Source organism: Gekko japonicus, unplaced genomic scaffold (genome assembly GCF_001447785.1).
Source record: "Gekko japonicus isolate JY-2015 unplaced genomic scaffold, Gekko_japonicus_V1.1 scaffold2, whole genome shotgun sequence".
In the NCBI taxonomy this organism is placed as follows: domain Eukaryota; kingdom Metazoa; phylum Chordata; class Lepidosauria; order Squamata; family Gekkonidae; genus Gekko; species Gekko japonicus.
This window is the reverse complement of record NW_015175358.1, coordinates 1,289,412-1,308,334: the sequence shown is the minus strand read 5'-3', so window position 1 is coordinate 1,308,334 and position 18,923 is coordinate 1,289,412. Positions and strand designations below refer to the sequence as shown.

At 41.9% G+C, this 18,923-nt stretch overlaps 1 protein-coding gene across 1 annotated transcript in view; it reads left to right on the top strand.

Moving 5' to 3' along the window:
• Positions 1-18,923, top strand: part of PLXND1 (plexin D1) — a 212,728-nt gene that overhangs the window by 77,433 nt on the left and 116,372 nt on the right. The window contains exons 9-11 of the mRNA XM_015425233.1: positions 86-194; positions 2,773-2,875; positions 17,839-17,943. Of these exons, the coding sequence (XP_015280719.1) occupies positions 86-194; positions 2,773-2,875; positions 17,839-17,943 (317 nt within the window). The remainder of the gene's footprint in view (positions 1-85; positions 195-2,772; positions 2,876-17,838; positions 17,944-18,923) is intronic.

Genomic DNA, 18,923 nt, shown 5'->3' with positions numbered 1-18,923 from the left:
TTATCTTGTCTTGAAAGCATGAACAAAGAACAATACCAAAGCAACTCTCTTGTGATCCAGTATCTTTTGGCTTTCTTTTTTTTAGACCACGTGATTGTTCAAACTGCTGTGAGGGTCAATGACAGAAACATTGTGTGGGCCAATTTCACCATCTATGACTGCAAGAGAACTGGAAACAGTTACCCAAAGACAGCGTAAGTGATCCCATGGTCTGTTAATTACAGTGGAGAGGAGATAGCAGATTGCTGATAAACAGTAAGTTGTTTGGCTAAAACTTGCATCAGAATCTGGGACTGGAAAATCAAATCTATCTTGTATTTTAGTTTTGGTGGAGGAGAGTTATTTCCTAATTTACAACCTTAAAAAGTATGCATTCAACACCCAGGAGCCTTGATTGTAGTGGGTTAACTAAGCAAGAACCACTTTGTTGTCAACCAGATATTTTAGGCCCTGGGCAGGATTTGGCAGGGAAGACAGTGCAGCTTGCCAGGGATTTGCAGAGGAAGGGTCTTAGTGTATTTCAGACCATCTGGACATTTTGATGGGTTTTGGCATTTTCCCCCTCAAGTTTTTAAAAACATGAATAACATTTTTTTTAGTCTGAAAGCTTTTGAGTTAACCCTCAGAACTCTGTAATTATCAGAAGAAAAACAATCCCTATTTAAAGACAGATCGGTCTTTTACACAGCAGAAGACAGTGGCTTGGATCCAGCAATGCATGAGCAGAAGCATAAATGGACTTCGCTCACTTCCACTTGTTTAGAGTGGAGCTGCACTAAGTCCATTTATGCTTCTGCTCATGCATTGCTGGATCCAAGCCATTGTCTTCTGCTGTGTAAAAGACCGATCTGTCTTTAAATAGGAAATAGCCATTTCCTCCCTATATATTATAGTGCCCAGAAATTGGTCATGGAACACCTTGCACAAGCAGAGATGGAAATGTGGATACAATAAATGTGACTTAGCACAATTGGCTACAATGGTCTTTTTAAAATGTATTCGCTTGTACAAGAGCTCTAGGGCAAGTGGAAATTTTGCACTCGAACCAACTCAGTGTTTGGGGGTTCAGTGAATATACTGAACCAGAAGGCTGTGTGCTTTTAATACAGATTTGTGGAAATAGGTAGAGTGTTCCCTAACATGTTTATCTTCCCCGCCCCCAACATCCTGCTGTCATTACTTCTAGAAGTCATCACTCCCACTTGCATACACATCATGTTACCAGTCACAGTTATGGATAGTCACTGCAGAAGGATGAAATCTGAGGTGTATTGAAATAATATGAATTTAGTGCGACTTCAAGAGCAAGGGATGAGTAGATTCTGTTTGAAAATTGCACCCTCTGGAAGTCTTCCCACCTACTAGCGAATCTTGTTGCTGTGATTATGGGAAGGGCAATGCATATTTCAGGAAGCAACTTTGTAAAGAGTAAGTAAAGGATAGGAGTAGGCAGTTTTGGAGGTGCCTGGATTGGATGATATGGAATTGGAGAAAGCATAAAGAGCAAATGATTGTGTAGAATTAATTGGCTAGGAAATCGATCCAAGCTTGTTACAAAATAACTGCTTAGCATGCTAATAGCATAATTTCCTGAAAGTTCATGGTGAGAAATTTTATGTGGCTACAAGAATGCCATTCGAGTTCATAGGTGGCCTTGTTAGCTACTTTTGAAAAATGTAACTTAAGGCCCACACTTGGGTGGTATACACTTTGCCTCCTGCAAGCCTCCTCTTTTTTAAAATTGAAGTTGATGTTTTTCAGATTTCTAGTGAGTGAATTGGTCCCAGAAACATTCAGTTACCTAGGGTGATCACATTATTTTTTTTAATACTGGCTTTATGGCATGTAGAGGGGCTTGTTTGGAAATAGCAACAGTAGTCCCATTAGAAAAAGAACAAGCAGATATGGATAAATGGGCAACTGCTTTACTAAACAAAACTTGGCTACTGTCTTTCAGTCTATGTGTGTTCAGACTGTAAGTTCTGAGGTTTAAAGTATAATTCACAGAAACAATGAGAGACATTGCACATGTTGTACTCTAGTTGCATCACATCCCATATTTTTTCTGAGTTGCAGAAGAGTAAACATATATCCCTCTGGATTTAATCACCAGTCAGAGTGCTAGTTCTGCCCTGTGAAACTCAGTATAGATCAGAGGGGTTTGCTAATGCATCATTATAGCTCAGATGCCAACTTCCCAGTTACAGTAAATAAAAACCACACAACTAAAATCTGCTTAAAAGCCACTGTAGCTTGCTAACACCATGTGTATGAAAGGAACCACTCACATGCTGAAAAAGAAAAGGGTAATGTTTTACAGCCTATGTTAGCAGGAGTTCGGACAAGCTGGTCATAATGTTAGAACTAGCCGCAACCATCTCTTTATCTGCTAATAAAACACATGGAGGGAGAGGGTGTTGGTGTCCCATTTATAATCAAAGCCAGTTTTATGCACTGCCTTTTAAAAGTGAGATTACCCCTGTTGGCTTGAGAAAGAACTAGTCCCTGCAAAAGTAATTCCTGAAAAACAGAGGATAATGGAAGTATCTGAAAAACAGATGTGACATGAATAGTGAATTAAAGTAGAATGACAGAAGAAAAGCCCCTAGGTCTCCTTGCCGCACACAAAAAAGTGAGGTTAAGAGTCTTCCGTGGGTGGACTTGTCATAGCCATAATGCATGCATACTTGTACTGGCTGCTTAACTCAAGAGAAGCATCTGTGTGTAAACTATGCTAAATGAGTAAGCATATGCACCTTCTCTGTGTTTCAGGTGTATCAGCTGCCTCTCAGCTAAATGGAAGTGTTACTGGTGCACTCAAAGATATACCTGTGTCTCCAATGCCTCTGAGTGTGAAGGTTCGATACAGATGAATGTAAGGCATATCACACTGCTAGTTATTAATTTGGTCCCCTTAATCAAGATGCCTCGCTTTTTTTTACGGTTTCCTATCACCTCGGTGGGTGGGTGACTGTAAGTAGGGAGATGTGGACTCCGAAGTGTCGTTAATATGAATTAAATGGTTTATTGGAAGATGTTACTGCACAGTACATTACAAAAGCAAATCGCAAACTGAATCAGATGCATATGCCAGAATACATATGAAAAAAACCATGAATACAAAGCCTTCAGAAAGAAGCAGAGGGCTACAGAAAATAATATGAACAGATAAATATGCAGAGCATAAGCATGAGCAGGTTTTTGTCAGGTATCTGTGTGTCAGTCTTCATGCTTGGTCAGCAATCAGCAGTACGTTTTGGAGACTTCCAATGATGAGTTTCAGGCTGGAGCTCAAGGAAAAATACTTCTGAATAACATGATTATGTAAACAGTTGGGGTGGGTCTTTTCCCCCTTATGTGTGAAAGCCAGTCCTGTGCAGTGTGGTTCTCAGAACATCTCAGCAGCTACTTATCTTAACTCCGCTGGCAAAGTTAATATTCCAGTTGAGACACCAGTTTCTGGGCTCCTTCAGCTGAACGCACAGATTTCCCCTAAGCTGCTGAAACAACTCCACAAAATAACAAAAAATCAAGTAATCCATTTTTTTTCTTGCCCCGTAATATCATGTAGGGCTGAACACAATTGAGGTTGAAAAAATCCATTTGGATAAGCTTTTGACAAATTGCCCCCCCCCCATGAAGTCTTCTCTTAATACGGTGTTTTCCCAGTGTTTGCACTGGGATGTCATCATGGAATTCACAAGAATCACTTGGTTTGGTCCTGCAGTCTCACCAAAAGTCACAATTTTAGTGGCAAACTATACAGAGTCAGGGTCGGAAAGATGGAGGCTGTACCTGGACCAATCCAGGGCCAAAAACAGTACTGGATTAACACTAGCTCATGCTACTTTTTTCATATCACTTAGTTTATGTCTTCTTTGTTTTTTAGAAATAATGCATTTAAAAATGTTTTATTGGTTTTAGGATTACTATAGAAATATCTGTATTGGGGAAGACATTTTTGAGAAATGTGCATGTGGTAGAATGTATTCATTTCAGAGGACTAGGTCTTTGAAGAGTGGGATTTGAGTCCAGTAGCACTTTAGAGACCAACAAGATTTTGAGGATATAAGTTTACGAGAGTTAAGGCTCCCTTCATCAGATACAAGGAGGAAAGGAGATCCCTGAGCCCTTATATCCCATTCAGAAGGTGAGAGGGGTGTTGTGAAGGAGGAAGTCAGGAGGATGCAAAGTGTAATCAGCTTGATTACAGCAGGGGAGAAATGCTTTGGGGCAGAAAATTAGCATCTGTAGTGAGATTAGAATCCTATGTCCCTATTCAGCCCTGGGGGGATCCATTGTTCTGAATTTATAAATAAACTCAAATCAGGTCTTTGAACACATTTCTTCCCAAAATTTTAGTGGACAGTCTGCTCTCTGTTCAGAATTCAAGCCTCCACTAGTCTGTGCATGCATTCCTAAGGTATAGGGAACGTGGTGGTCAAAACTTTGTTACATAGGTATACTTTGACAATACTGAGTTACGTGTTTCTTTAGCTGTTGAAAGGCAACTTCAATCCCCTCCCTAAAGAAGAACAACGTTCAGCTGTGCATGCCTCAAAGGAAGGGGGTGGTGCTTTCTGGCTCAGTTCTCTTTTGACTACGGCAGAGTGAATAGCTCATGTTATTGTTCCTCTCATTAGGTGTTCCTTTAGCTTTTAGAATTTCTACTTCTGCTTCATCCTCAGTTTTGTCCTTTTCCTCAGAATAAATAAATGAATACATAAGCAAAGTCCTCTCCATGAGACTATGAAAAAAGCAGCCCAATTTTAAAAAGAGTGGCAGAGTGAAATTACCAGCTTCTGATATATGTGGTCTCTTGCTTCTGTTGTGCCAAATTAGCAAGGTAATCTTGGAGAAACCACATCTCCAGGCTTATTTATGTACAAAATGTATATCCCTCCTTTTTGGCCCAAACAGGACATTATAAAACACATTATCAGTGAATACCAAAACCAACACATGTATAAAAACTAGACTTAGGGCTGGTTTTGGAGTAATCCTTCTTGACCATAAAATGGCTGAACTGACCTTGTCTTCTCAGCTCCCTGTTGCTAAACCAGCTCTCTCTCCATTGTCCTCTGCAGCCAGGGATTAACAAACAGTTTTTGCATCTCCAGTTCACACTCCAGCTCTCAGAACTGAAGCACAATTGTCTCACAAACAGCCTTCATCCCTGTGGTACTGGAAACTATCTAAGCACCACAAGGACCCAAATGAATAAACTGCACAAGAGCTAAGTCAGTCAGGAGAAAGAGAATGAAGAAGTTTACCGAATCTTGAACATCACTAAAAGTTGTGCAAATTCCTGCACTGATGCTATGATCTTGTTTGGTACCAACATCGAACATACTAGCGGTAGAAATGAACTGGGTCCAGGACTGCTTCCATGCAGCTTCTGGAATCCCTCTCAAGATAATGCAGCATCATGTGTTGCATTGTTCTTACATGGGCAAACAGAGGATGGTCTGGCTCAGTGGCAGAGCATCTGCTTGACATGCGGAAGGTCCCATGTTCAGTCCCCAGCATTTCCAATTAAATGGGTTTAGGTAGGAGGTGATATGAAAGACCTCAACATTGAGATCCTGGAGAGCTGCTGCCAGTTTAAGTAGATGGTACCGACCTCGATGGTATGATTTAGTATAAGGCAGCTTCATGTGAATCTAGAAGTGGAAGCACAGCAGCCACTTGCTAAAATACCTGATGTTGGTTATCAGCTTGTCAAGTTTGCCAGTACAGTTTTAGCATCACTACTGATGCTACAGAACAAAGTCTGAGCCCAGTGGCACCTTTAAGACCAACAAAGTTTTTTTCTGAGTATAAGCTTTCATGTGCAAGCACACTTCTTCAGCTACAGATATGTCTGAGGAAGAGTATGTGCACACAAAAGCTTATACCCAGAATAAAACTTAGGTCCCTGCCACACAGCAGAAAAAAACATGGGCAACGTGCGGCTATTCAGAGCCACACCAAAAGAAACACACGGTGGCAGAATCACATAGATCCCCTGAGCCGCCGCACCGTTGCTCCCTGGCACGATCAGATGCCGGGGAGGAAGCCACCGACCAGAGACCGAGACAGTCGGCTGTGCATGCGTGCACATGCGCAGTTCGGCCAGGAGCCTCGGATGCGCCGGCAGAAGGACGCGCCGGCGATCCCACGGCCGTGCTTGATGTGGCCTTTCTGGTAAGTCCACCTCTGTAGGTGGTTTCTTTTAACTACGGATTTTCGGCCTGAAGGGCTGGATCGGGGACGGGTGCGCAACGCTTCCCAGATGTTGCGGTGGGATCACGCCCATTTGCTGCGCCCCCAATCAGGCCCTAAACCTCCCATGTGACCGGGGCCTTAGTTGGTCTTAGAAGTTCCGCTGGACTCAGACTTTGTTCTGCTGCTTCAGACCAACACGGCTACCCACCTGGATCTATACTGATGCCGCTGTCCTTCTTTGTTCTTTGAATGGTCATTTTTGCAGTCACACAATTGCTGGCATCCTGTATCTTTATGGGAGTTTCTAGCGGTGGTGTGAAGGAACTAAATGAGAAGGCACTCACCTCTCCCCTTTAGATGTATAGAAGGCCATTAATGTCGGGAAAGGGGATTTGAGCACCTGTTCTTTAGGTAGAGGGCTAAACCTTTCCAGAGTTTTTTTGTGCATTGGCACAAAACCCATGTGTGTGACTGTATAGTTGACCACTCAAAGAACATCAATTCCAGGTAAGCAACCTGGTTTTCCCCATCCCTCTGAATCTCATGTTCAATATGTGTGAAATGAGCATTGTAATACTTGATGTTTGAGTCCTGTGATGTAAGCTACTGTTTACACACACACACACACACACACACACACACACACACATATATATATATATAGAGAGAGAAACATTTGTATTTAAGAACATAAGAGAAGCCAATGTTGGATCAGGCCAATGGCCCATCCAGTCCAACACTCTATCATACAGTGGCCAAAAATACCAGGTGCCATCAGGAGGTCCAGCAGTGGGTCCAGGACATTAGAAGCCCTCCCACTGTTGACCCCCCCCCCAAGCACCAAGAAGACAGAGCATCACTTGCCCCAGAGCCCCTAGCTATACCTTGTGGCTAATAGCCACTGATGGACCTCAGCTCCAGTTCCCTCTTGAAGCCGTCCATGCTTTAGACACCTTGAGCAGTTTCTTGATGTTCAGGATGTTTTCAGATATAGGAAACTGTTTTTAATAAATAACTATTTAATTAAAATATTCAGTTTTCCTGATTCAGTTTTTTCAGCAGGATTTATCCCTTGGTTTTTTTTTGCCATTCTGAATTGGAGAAATTTATTTATTTCCACATCCCTTGCAGTGCTTGGATTTATGCAGTAAAATAAGTCTAGTAATACATTTTTTTTTACACGTCTGTTGTGGGAGATTAATAAAATGGTAGCTAACAAGCTATCAGCAGTGAAATCACCGCTTAGAAACAGACAATCACCTTTATTCCAAATGAATCTCTTAATAAGAGGGAATCTTTGGCAGTTTGCCTTTTAAGTTTAAACTGAAGTTAAATTAAATAAATTGGTCTTTGTGTTATTCTTTCACTTGTCAGTCACATCCCTGTTTTTAAGCACTGCTTCACGTGAAAATGAAATATAATTCAGTCACACCACATCCATTGCCCTCAAAGGGAGCACTTGCTGTGTACATTTCCTCCTTTGGTCCTCAGCTCAGAAGGAGAGGACGCTCCTACACCAGTTTCCTCTTCTTTGTGTTCCGCTCAGTTCACCTCTGTCTTCTGGGGGGAGGGGGCTAGCAGATTTGGCAGGCATGTCCTCCTATGCCTGGCGTGATGAGGGCTTAAATAGGCCTTGCAGAACAACCACCACCACCATTCTCCTAGAAGTGTGGGAACCGTCTCCTACCCCATGCAGTAGTGCTAGTGGTTCTCTTGGCTTCATGCATCCTGGGGCAGATGCCAGGACAACTGCCCTGATGATGGTGACAGGCCAGAAAGTTGGCCTCCTTCCCCTCTGGATAGCACTCCATTGGCTATGTCTGGATACAGCAGCCTCCTCTGCCAAATAAAAGCTGCTGAGGTTCTTTCCCTGCCTTGGCCCTATTAAGTATGCCACATCCTTCTTCTCTGATGCTGTGGTTGGCAGGTGGATGGAACCCCATCAGAGGATCTGATGAGTGCAGTGTAGCATCATAGGCCTTTCTGTGTGAGAACAAAATGGATTCATAAAAGTTGGTTGTGAAGTTGCTCTGGTCAATTAGATTGCCTTCAGTCAGCGTTAATTCCTCCGTACTCACAAAAACAATTCATTGCTTTTTTTAAAAAGCCTGCATACTTGCAAAATAATGACTCCTGCATCTAAGCCTTTTCTGAAATGGAATAAATAGTTAAAGCAGGCACGATTTGTTTAGTTTAGCAAGTTCCCAGTCTGAATGTGACATGTTGTGCCTTCACACTCATGCTTATCATGGTCCATGTCAACTGCTTATGTCATTCAAGTCTGAATGGGAGACAAGTTGGTGAAGATAGTATTACACTGTTGCAGATGGTTAGGGCTGGACTATTACTTTGCGTATTTGGATATACAGTACTGAGACTAAAGGAAAAAAAGAACTAGCTTGATGGCTTACTTCTGCAGGCTGCAGCTTAATTAATTCTATACATGAAATGGACCTAGTGACTAGCAAGTATTTAAAAGCAGCTATGTCTCCCTCACACACCCTTTCCCAAGTGACCCTAATGCAGGACTCTCTTTTTAAATGGCACTCCAGTCCTGTATAGCAAATGTTACAATGATTATTTAGGTATGTGATAAACCGAATCCTGTCAATAAGCCAGGCATGCATGCTTCTTAATGCTTCACTAGGTTTTGTAACAGGAATCGAATCTATAGTCGCTGGATTGGGAATAGATTTGCCACTGCTCAGTACAAGTCTTTTGCTTCTCTCAGCCCCACCTACCTCACAGGGTGCCTGTTGTGGGGAGGGGGAGGGGAAGGAGTTTGTAAGCCGCTCTGAGACACCTTTGGGTAGTGAAGGGCGGGGTATAAATCCAATCTCCTCTTCTTCTTCAACAGCAGAGATCTGCTTTTAAGGAAGGTCTGTTAGATGTGTCCAGAGACCTCCTCACAGAACGGGCATGAATCGAAGATTCTGTTAAATAGAACTGTGGGTTCTGCACCTGCTGTAGAAGGGCAGTAATAACCTAAACCCAGCTGTGTTGGCAAAAATTGCTGGGGATTGCAATTTTTAAGCACCTTTCCAGCTTGATCTGGATATCGGCCATGATAAGTAAATGTTTCTTGTCACACTGAGAAATGCCGTAGGTGAAAAGACTGTGATTTGAAAAGGCAGAGTAAGGACTCAACAGTGTATCTCATTATCCTTGTAGAGATACAGATAATCACAAAACTATCAGACATATGACATCTCTTTCACAATGTTGGCTATCGCAGATGCCATGTTCACACAGAGTTGCTGCACCACAGCATCCATCCTAAGGTTAAAATGGGTGGTACTTATGCATTTCTAAATAATAAATAAATACAACAATGACAGCATTCCAGTGCTCACTGCCAGAAATTTACCAGCCAAATATGAAGAAAGCCTCTAAATTTCATTCTTTATTTCGGAAGTGAATTTTATAGGTTCTGTCTTCTGATATGACATCCTCAGGACAGAGTTGCCTCTCCTCTGACATTGACCATTATTGCCATTTCCAACCTTAGTTTCTGAACTAAGGTTGATTTCCAGCTGCTGAAGCCAAGAAGTCTTCTAGGCTGGACCCTAAAGATGAGATCTGTCTAAAGGTGGCAGTTCTTACAGGGAAGACTGTGGTAGATATTTCTTCACATAAAAGAGCTTTGGCCCAAGGATGACTCTTGGATCTGGGAAATGACATTCCTCCATACAATCTCTTCCAGTTTGTCTTTACTGTCACGAGCCTTCAGCTGTCATGATGTTGGCTTCAGTGCTTTCTAGATTTTCCTAAAAAAAATAAACAGAAGTCACATGGCATCTTAAATAACAACATCATGTATGGTGTTGCCACCTTCTATAATAGTCTCAGGACCAGTTCCTGCTTCAAATGTTTTGTTCCTGTTTCTATGACAATGGCTTCATTTTCTCATGTTCTCTGTCACCTCTTGCCAACACCATGTTTCACTGTTTCCATTTGCACTGACTCATGTTCATCTACTGAATATTCTTCAGATTCAGAGTATTAGTTCGATTCTGCTAATACCTGATTGTACTTTAGAACTTTCAGCAGACCACAAAACAATTCATTTCTAAGGAATATTTCCTGTGGAAGATCTGTGACTCTTCTTCTAAACTACTATTATGCATGGCTCAGTTACTTGCTTTTGAAGATTCACTACCAGTTTTCCAACCTATTTTTTATTCATTACAGCAATCCCCTTTACTCTTCCTGCTTTTAGCATTGTTGTCAGTGATTCCTGGAAGAAGCTGCTTCCTCCTCATTTGAGATCCTGTAAATTGGAAAGCATGTATATGGTACAGGAACTGGGGGATTCCTTCTTCTTCCAACAACCCACCCCAAATAGTTGAATAGGATCAGGATAAGAAGGAAGCAGCTCCCATCCCATTCAACTTCCATTGAGAATGAGAACTGTAAATTGGATTTAATGAGCCCCCCCAAAATTATTCGTTGGCTGCCCTTGCTCTCCACATTGCTCATTGTGAGGTGTGCACTGTGCATTACCAATACTGTTTATGGGAGCAGGTTTCTCCCGTCTTTGATAGTCTGTTTGAACAACAAAATAATATAATTATATTGTTCCAAGGTGAAAGGTCCTTGCTCAGAGAGGCCAGGCCTTTCTATCCAAAGGAAGGGGCAGAAGCACAAGCTTCTCTAGATAAATATGTAGAAGGTTACAGAGAGATTCTGTGCAGGTGCAGAACTCTGTTGCACATATATCTGCTTGAAGAATATGGTACATAAGTGACTTGTACTTGCCTGACCTGGATAGCCCAGGTAAGCCCGATCTTGTCAGATCTCGGAAGCTAAGCAGGGTCGACTCTGGCAAGTACTTGGATAGAAGACCTCCTTGGAATACCAGAGGCGGGAAGCTGGGGCAGGCTTTATTCATCCACCTCTCTGAATATCCCCTAGGCCCCCGGTAGGGGTTGGTCACCAGAGGTCATCATGACTTCCAGGTGCACACACAGTCAGTCACTAGAGGTCGCCATGACTTCCAAGTGCACACACATTCATATGCATGCACACACATGTGCAGATATGAAAAATACAAAAAAAATCCCCCCCCCAAATGGCCTGTGCTCCTTAAAATACATTATTTATTTATTTGTTTGTTTATCTATCGTATAGCAGAGTTACATGCAGGAAGTATGTAATAATATAAAATATGTAACCAAGTTGATACAATGGGTATGCAGACCGATTAGGCAGTCCCCCTAAACAGTAAAACCTAGATTTTGAATCCACTCAGTTGCAGCTGGGGAGAGTTCAAAGAGCTCCTTCACATCTCCCTGGAAAGCATGATGCTCACATTCCTGTGACAGATGGAAAATAGTTTGACAGGCTGCACCACAATCACATTCAGGTCCTGATATTTTACCACATTTAAACAACAGGTCTGCACAACTGCCAAAAGCTGTTCGTATTCTGTTAGCTGTCTTCCATACTTTACATGGCAAGTCAATCACGAGGGCCTGTCGGTGGTGTTGATCATGCACCCTAGATAATGGTAGAGAGCTGGAACTTCTGGCAGCCAGACAATCGTAGGATCTCCTGGCTACACTACACACATGGAAACAAAATACATGTTATTTTTTTCTGAGCCAGAATTTACTCCCTTTATTACTGGACTGTATTTAAGAGAAGGCTAATAGGGTTAAATTAGAGTCTACAGAGCCTGTAGTGCAAAGGACTTCAGACTAGCTCAGTACTTTCACAAACCTATCATGCACATGTGCATGTTTCCCTGGAAATTGTGTGTACATAGAGGGGAAAAACCCTCAAAACTTCTCAGTTCTACAAATTCTCTCTATGAAAGCACCATTCACAGGACATGTGTCTTCTGTCTTACCATTTCATAATGTTTCCCTTTAAGAAAAAACGTGATATTTTCAGTGGCCCCTTGACTACAGTTTCACCTTTCCCAGCCATTACAATTCTTGCACTGTCAGCTGAATTAGCTGCCTAAACTACTGAAAATTAAACTAAGCAGATGAGTCCAAGACATCCAGAAGGGATAATCTCTAAAAGGCCTTGGCAAGGCTAATCCTGAAAACCCTGTACTCACTTTTTACATACCTTTACATCTGTTTCTCAGATTAGTAAGATTTTTGCTGCAGTGAAGTAGACTAAGAGAGATGGTTCAGAGCCTTCAAGGTACTCATTACTCTGAAATTTACAGAATGGCTTTAGACAGATGTTATTTCCTTTACAAAATTAGAGCAAGATTTCAAATGATGGTTGAATTTTAAAAGGACAACTGTGTCAGCAAGCACGGGCAATTGAAAGTGTGGTTACCACAATAGTACAATCACACAAAGTTCTGCTTCCATATAAGTATTTATTTGCATTCACAGACACATGTGCAACACCTGGCTCTTTCCACCTGTATGCTGTAGTGCCCAGAAACTGGATCAACAGCATCTTGCTCAAGGGGAAACTCGTGGGGATAAGATATGTTTGACTTTTCTCAAGCAGTTGCTGCAGTTTTTTACTTGCATTTCTGCTTGTGCAAGAGCTCTGGTGGTTTTTACAGGATCCAACCCTGTAACTTGAGATTGGTTTGGCTAAGTGTTCATTTCATTGCTCAAATGTGCATTAAAAGCACACATAGACCCCAGGCTGCTTCTACCAAATGCATGTATTGCAGCTATAACAGACTTGCAGCCCTTGGGGGAAAGTCTGTGGATCAGTAGTACAGCATCTGCTTTGCATAGAGAAGGTACCAAGTTCAATACCCAGGATCTCCAGTTAAAAAAGGATCAGGTAGTGAAATACCATGAGACCCCAGAGAGCTTCTGTCAATCAGAATAGACAATACTGACCTTGTTAGACCAATGATCTGACTTCGCATAAGGCGGCTTCATATCTCCATGTGTATGTTCATTCACCTGAACATGTTTAAATAATAGTTACATGTATAATGTAACAAATGTCTTCAATTCTGTATCAGTAAAATATAATATGGGGATCTTTGCTGATTTGGGTGACAAGGTGCAGTGAAAGTGTCCAGATTGTGCCATTATTTCAGTATTTTTTGCCAGTCAATAGTGCCAGTGAAGTTTGCTGCAAATGGGAATCTTGTGCGATTGGAGTTATTTTCCTGTCTTGGAGGCTTATTTGTGACCTTAAATGAATCATTTAGCTTTCCCCTGGTTTTTATGTTCCCCGTTGGAAAATGAAAATCATATTTTTCCCTATCCTGCCTGCAAGAATTAATGCCTTTTAAGAAAGCTGCTTCATAGCACAAGATTAAAGATACTGTTAAATGCATGGTTATAATAGATTTCTAAAGGATTGAACATGAAATGTGAAAAAGCCATTTTGTTACTAGCTGTTGAATATTTCAGGTACATTCAAGCAAACTATACCTGCTGTGCAACTGAATGTACCAAGTTCATCCATCTAGAATGTGTTTACTGGGCTGATTAAACATCAGGATGAGTGGGCTGGCCTGCAGTATTCTGCTAGTTTTCCTGGATTGGTAACAAAAGAGAGGAACATTGAAAAGGAGATAGTTGAGAATCAGGATTCAGTAGCTTAATAAATTATTTGCACTGTGTGCCTATTAAATAATAAGACGAAATCAGGGGCCCTGTTTCATGAAATCCCGTCTTAACAATGTTTTGGGGCCCACACCTCAGGAGAAGTGAATGTTTTTGCCATGGGAAGTGGCAGCTGCTACCTTAAAGAAAGAAACCCACACTTCTCAGTAAAGCACTTGCCAAGACAGGAGGGGGGAGAGCTCTTTGCATTTTTAGTGCAAAAAGCAATGTTTTTGTGATCACTGGTTTGCCTTTTGACATGACATTTGTCCCTCCTCCCAAATGGTAACTTCTGTGCTGAATATCAAACCCCATTTTCGTCTTGCAGTCCATTATGCTTGAAGGGTGCCACTGATGACACAGAGTTCAAGAAACAGTAGCCCCCTTGTTTCCTTTAATGTGAAGAACAGCATGGCAAAGTAAAAACATTTTCCTCAGCACTGAGTAGAACGAGGCAGACCCTGCTCACAAGGAGCTACACGTATGGATCAAAACCATGGAGAGCTTTGGATTGCATTAGATGTTTTGTTTAATTCATGTGCAAAGCCTGAGATCGTGACAAATGTTGTATTATTGTATTAACAGTGTCCTTACTTCTGCTGACAACTGTAAAATCCTACTGTGTCCTGAGACACTAGTTTGATCTTTCTTGATTCGAGAAGAACAGCCATTAATTTGCAGGAGACGGCTAACAGCATTTTCTATGACTTAAAGAGATGGAAATGGAACAAAAGAGGTGGCTCTGAAAAACCACTTTAAGCCCTTCCTTTCATTGTCCCTTTCTGAGAGCTTCTTTGGGAAATGGCTTTCCCCCCCAACCCCCCCCCCCCCGCAAAGGTTTAACAAGAGAGGGGAGGAGGTGTAGAAATTACTATTAGGAAAATGAACAGACTGAGTACAAGAATGAATGCATTATGGATACTCATGCTTTTCTCTGCTATGTAGCAGCTAATGCAAGAAGCAACTGAAAAGTTCTGTTTCACACACTACAATGCTACGAGTTAATTGGCCTTCTGCTATTTGTTTTTCTAGCAACCTGAACTTGGCTGCAAGCAAGGACATAACAGTGCTATATTCCCTTCCCTTCTGAGTCTTCTCTTACTCTTTTTGCTCATATTAAGGGAGGGGGGAGTATCGGCCACAATCTCTCCATCTTTCTTTGTTGATTTACTTCTCTCCTTGCATATCTCTGTAATTTAAACTCCACTGCTAAACAGCCCTGGAAGGTGTATGGTTAAGATCAATGTCCCAATACACCCTGAAACATGTTTTCTCCCATCAGACAAGCACTTTAAGATAATTGAGAAGCCTTGTAGAGGGTCTTGGGGAGGTATCAGGGGAGAGGCACACTGAGTGCAAAGAATTGCCACTGCTCACGGTATCTGAGATATGGAAATGTTTGACTGTTTATCTTTTAAAGTGTTACAGGGGCCCAGTTCTTAAGTTGTCTCATTCTGCTATAAATCTGAAGTCAATACATGACAAGAGATCAATCTTTGCACACTAAGGGACATGATGTTTCCTGCGTTTACCAGTGCAATGTGTTTAGGCACATCTAGTTTGTATAGCAACTTTGAAGTTAAGAATTTGGTCTGATCTGTTTCACGGGGACGTTAAACTTTTAGATAAACAGAATAGCTTCTTCATAAGGGCTGAGAATGTATAATCAATATGTTTCTACCAGTTCTGATAAACATGCTAGGAGGAGTGAAAAAGGGCTGTCATTAAATGTTCCAGTATTGTAGGTACGGTTTCTGTCTGACAGGAGTGTGTAGCTTACATCCTTCTACTCTCTTCCATTGTATTGTCATGATAACCTTGCCAAGTAGGTTAGATTAGCCAGTAGGCCCATTGACCTTCGTGGCTATGGTTTCCCTGCCTAGGCTGAACCTCTTAACCACTTCACCTTATGTTATAACGGTATAGTGAACTATGAATCTTAGGCACCCACAACTTCACTTCCCGGCTTGACTGTGGCAAAAGGAATCCCAGCACCACTTGTCCTATTTTGGAACTCTCACTTGCGCAGCAGTTCGAAGAAGATTTAAAAAGCAGCAGTTGTCTTTTTCCCATGGTTTATTACTTTATTTAAACCTCAGCGGAATAAGGCAAGATCCTGCCAGTTTCCTGCAGCTTCTCCAAGAAGGCCTCCTACCTCTCCCGAGCCCACTGGCCATGTATACTGGCACTGTAGTATGGAAAAAAGAAGAGACAGCAGTAAGTTCTTGTGCTGTTTCAGTCTCTTCTTCACATCTCCACCTCTCCCTGAGCTCTCTGGTGCACAAACGGAGCTTGGGAGGCACTGGCAGGGTCTTCTCTCACTTGTGCTGAGGAGGTTTGGAGAAGATAGGAAACCGCAGGAGTCTGTCATGATGTATCTTATTTTCTCCATAGCCTAGCAGAAATGAGAGAAATCACTGCCTCTTCCCAGGGTTCTTTCTTTGTGCCCTGAAGTTTTTAAAAAATGCTTTCTTCCTTGATGAGAGTAGCACACTTTCAGGATTTTTTGTTTCTCTACAATTTACTATGTATCTTGTTAGTGTCATTCGGATCCTGTCTTCTAATGATATAATGGGTACAATAGCTACCACAGAATGGCAGCTGATGAGAGCATATGGTTTTGCTTTCAATTTGTGAGCAAATTAATTTCACTGTGAAAAATCCCAGATTGATAACACAGTTGCTTGAAGTCCATAAGTGTTGTTGTCTATCCATAGGATATAACAGTACAAACCTCATGAACTCATATCTCAGGGCATCTTTTTTGCATATCTACAAAAAAAGCCCAGCAGGAACTCATTAGCATCATAGGCCACACCCAACAGTAGAAACCCATTAGCATATTAGGCCACACCCCAGACAGCACAACTCATTGGCATATTAAGCCGCACCCCCATGTTACCAGAAGTGTGCTCATCCAGCCACACCCACCTTTTGCTTCTTATTCTGTTTACCCAGGGCTTTTTTGTAGGAGGAACTCCTTTGCATGTTAGGCCACACACCCCTAATGTAGCCAATCCTAATGAGTTTCTGCTGTTGGGTGTGGCCTATTATGCTAATGAGTTCCTGCTGGGTATGGCCAACTTGGAAGCCAGCCGGAACTCCGTTCCTGTGCGTTCCTGCCCAAAAATAGCCCTGTCTCAGGGAATATGTTGCTGAAGCATCTTCTGTTTTCCGATTAATATGTCCTGTGCAAATGAAGGGGCTAGTATGGAGCTGGCATCTGCCCAGTGAGTTCAACACTGACCATACCAGCTAGAATGTATTTGCTGAATCTTAACTGATGATGCAAAAGGAAAAGGCACAGACTTGTATTATTTATTTATTTTACTTTACTTATTTTTTTCAAATTTATACACCGCCCTTCCCACGAACGGGCTCAGGGTAGATCACAGTAATAGTTAGGCCATTTGGCAACACAAAGCATAATAATAAATAGTTAATTAAAACAACATTTAAAAACAATTTGCACCGATACTTGTGCTGCCGGACTCTGAGTTTGTTCAATCCAGGCCACGTGGAGGTGGTGTCTTCAGCAGGAGAGTCCGAGATGTCTCTACCGGACGCCCGCCATCTCAACCAAAGGCCTGGTGAACAGCTCTATTTTACAGGCCCCGAAGAATGATAAAAGGTCCCGCAGGGCCCTGATCTCACATGGGAGCTTGTTCTACTAGTCCAGGGCAGAAAAGCCAGGAGCATTTGTGTGCTTGTTTGCTTCTGCACATGCACAGCAGCACTTGGGGGGGGGACAACCAACCCAGCCACGGGTCTGTGTTTGCAGCATGTTAGCGATGTGAACGACCAAACTATGATGCTAGCTTAGGGGATGCTGTGTGATCGACACAAAGCATGCCAAACTCAAGCGGCTTATTTAGAGCCGATATACTGCCATGGCAAACTACTCATGTGACCACACCCATGGACACACACACACAAGAATATGTTGTAAATTGGGATTAATAATCAGTAAACTTCAGACTGACTTTATGAACCTGGCTGTGCCATTTTTATTATGATGCTGTGTTAAGGAGGTTCCTTAGTTTTCATGTTAATGATTCTTTTCTTTTTTTTGATTCCTGAAATACAGAAAAGTACTGATTGTCCACACATCGTGTCTACCTCTGCAGCACCAGTGTCAACTGGAACTTCCCAGGACATCACCATTACCTTGAAGAATGCTGCTTTTGTAAAGGTAATTAAACGGGCACTGCGGGAAAATGTGACTTAGCTAGCCAGTATATTCTACCAAAAGTCATAAAATGGACCCTGTCAGTAATCTCTGATTATAAACAAAATGAAGTCAGCTCATGACTTTTTTTTTAACCTCTATCATAACAGCAGAAATAGCTGTTGTAACAGAGGACCGTAATAGAAAGTAATCACTTTGGCAAGTGGCCAAGTCTGGGTGGGCATAACATGAAGAAGGAAATGTGCCTGCTATGCAAGCATCCTCTCGGGATCTGTTACATGTAATGCAAGAACTTTAATGGGACTGGTGCAGTTAGTAGATTTATAATATTGTAAAACTTCAATTTGAGTAGAACGCTTTGGGAGGTTGGAAATGTGCTTCACGTACTTGAAGATGCTTCTTCCGTATTCCACTCAGTGAACTTTGCAGGTGTGCAGTTCTCACATGTAGTACACCAAACCATTGTCTCTGCAATACCAAGAACCCTGTGCCTGTACAAAGCAAAAGCAATTTGTTAAAAGCAGGGGGCAAAATCTGTGAGCGATTAAATCAAGATCTGAGGTGGCATTTTTTAAAAAAGAAAATGTGTATTCTGTGCATATTTCTGACATGTATGTTAGATCAGGTAACTAATTTTAGAGTTACCTGAATGCATTCAAGATATACCCATAGACCATTCTCAAGTATCCTTAGACTGTAGGAAGGCAGGAATTAAGGACATGCTCCATTAGTATCTTACTCTGTTCTGATCTGCTTCTGAAGTATCTGAAAGAAGCTGTTATGAAAGATTATGAAAAATACCAGAGCATTTTACTGTGAGACCAGTGGTCCATTCTGTCCACTATCTTCTCACCTCCGTACATCTGGGACAATTAAGTTGTTTCAGAAATTGGTGATTATGTGAGCGATGCCGGTCTCAGCCAGCAGGCAGTCGACAGCATTCTCTACCAGTTCCACCTTCCAAGTTGTCTTCAAGGGCAGCC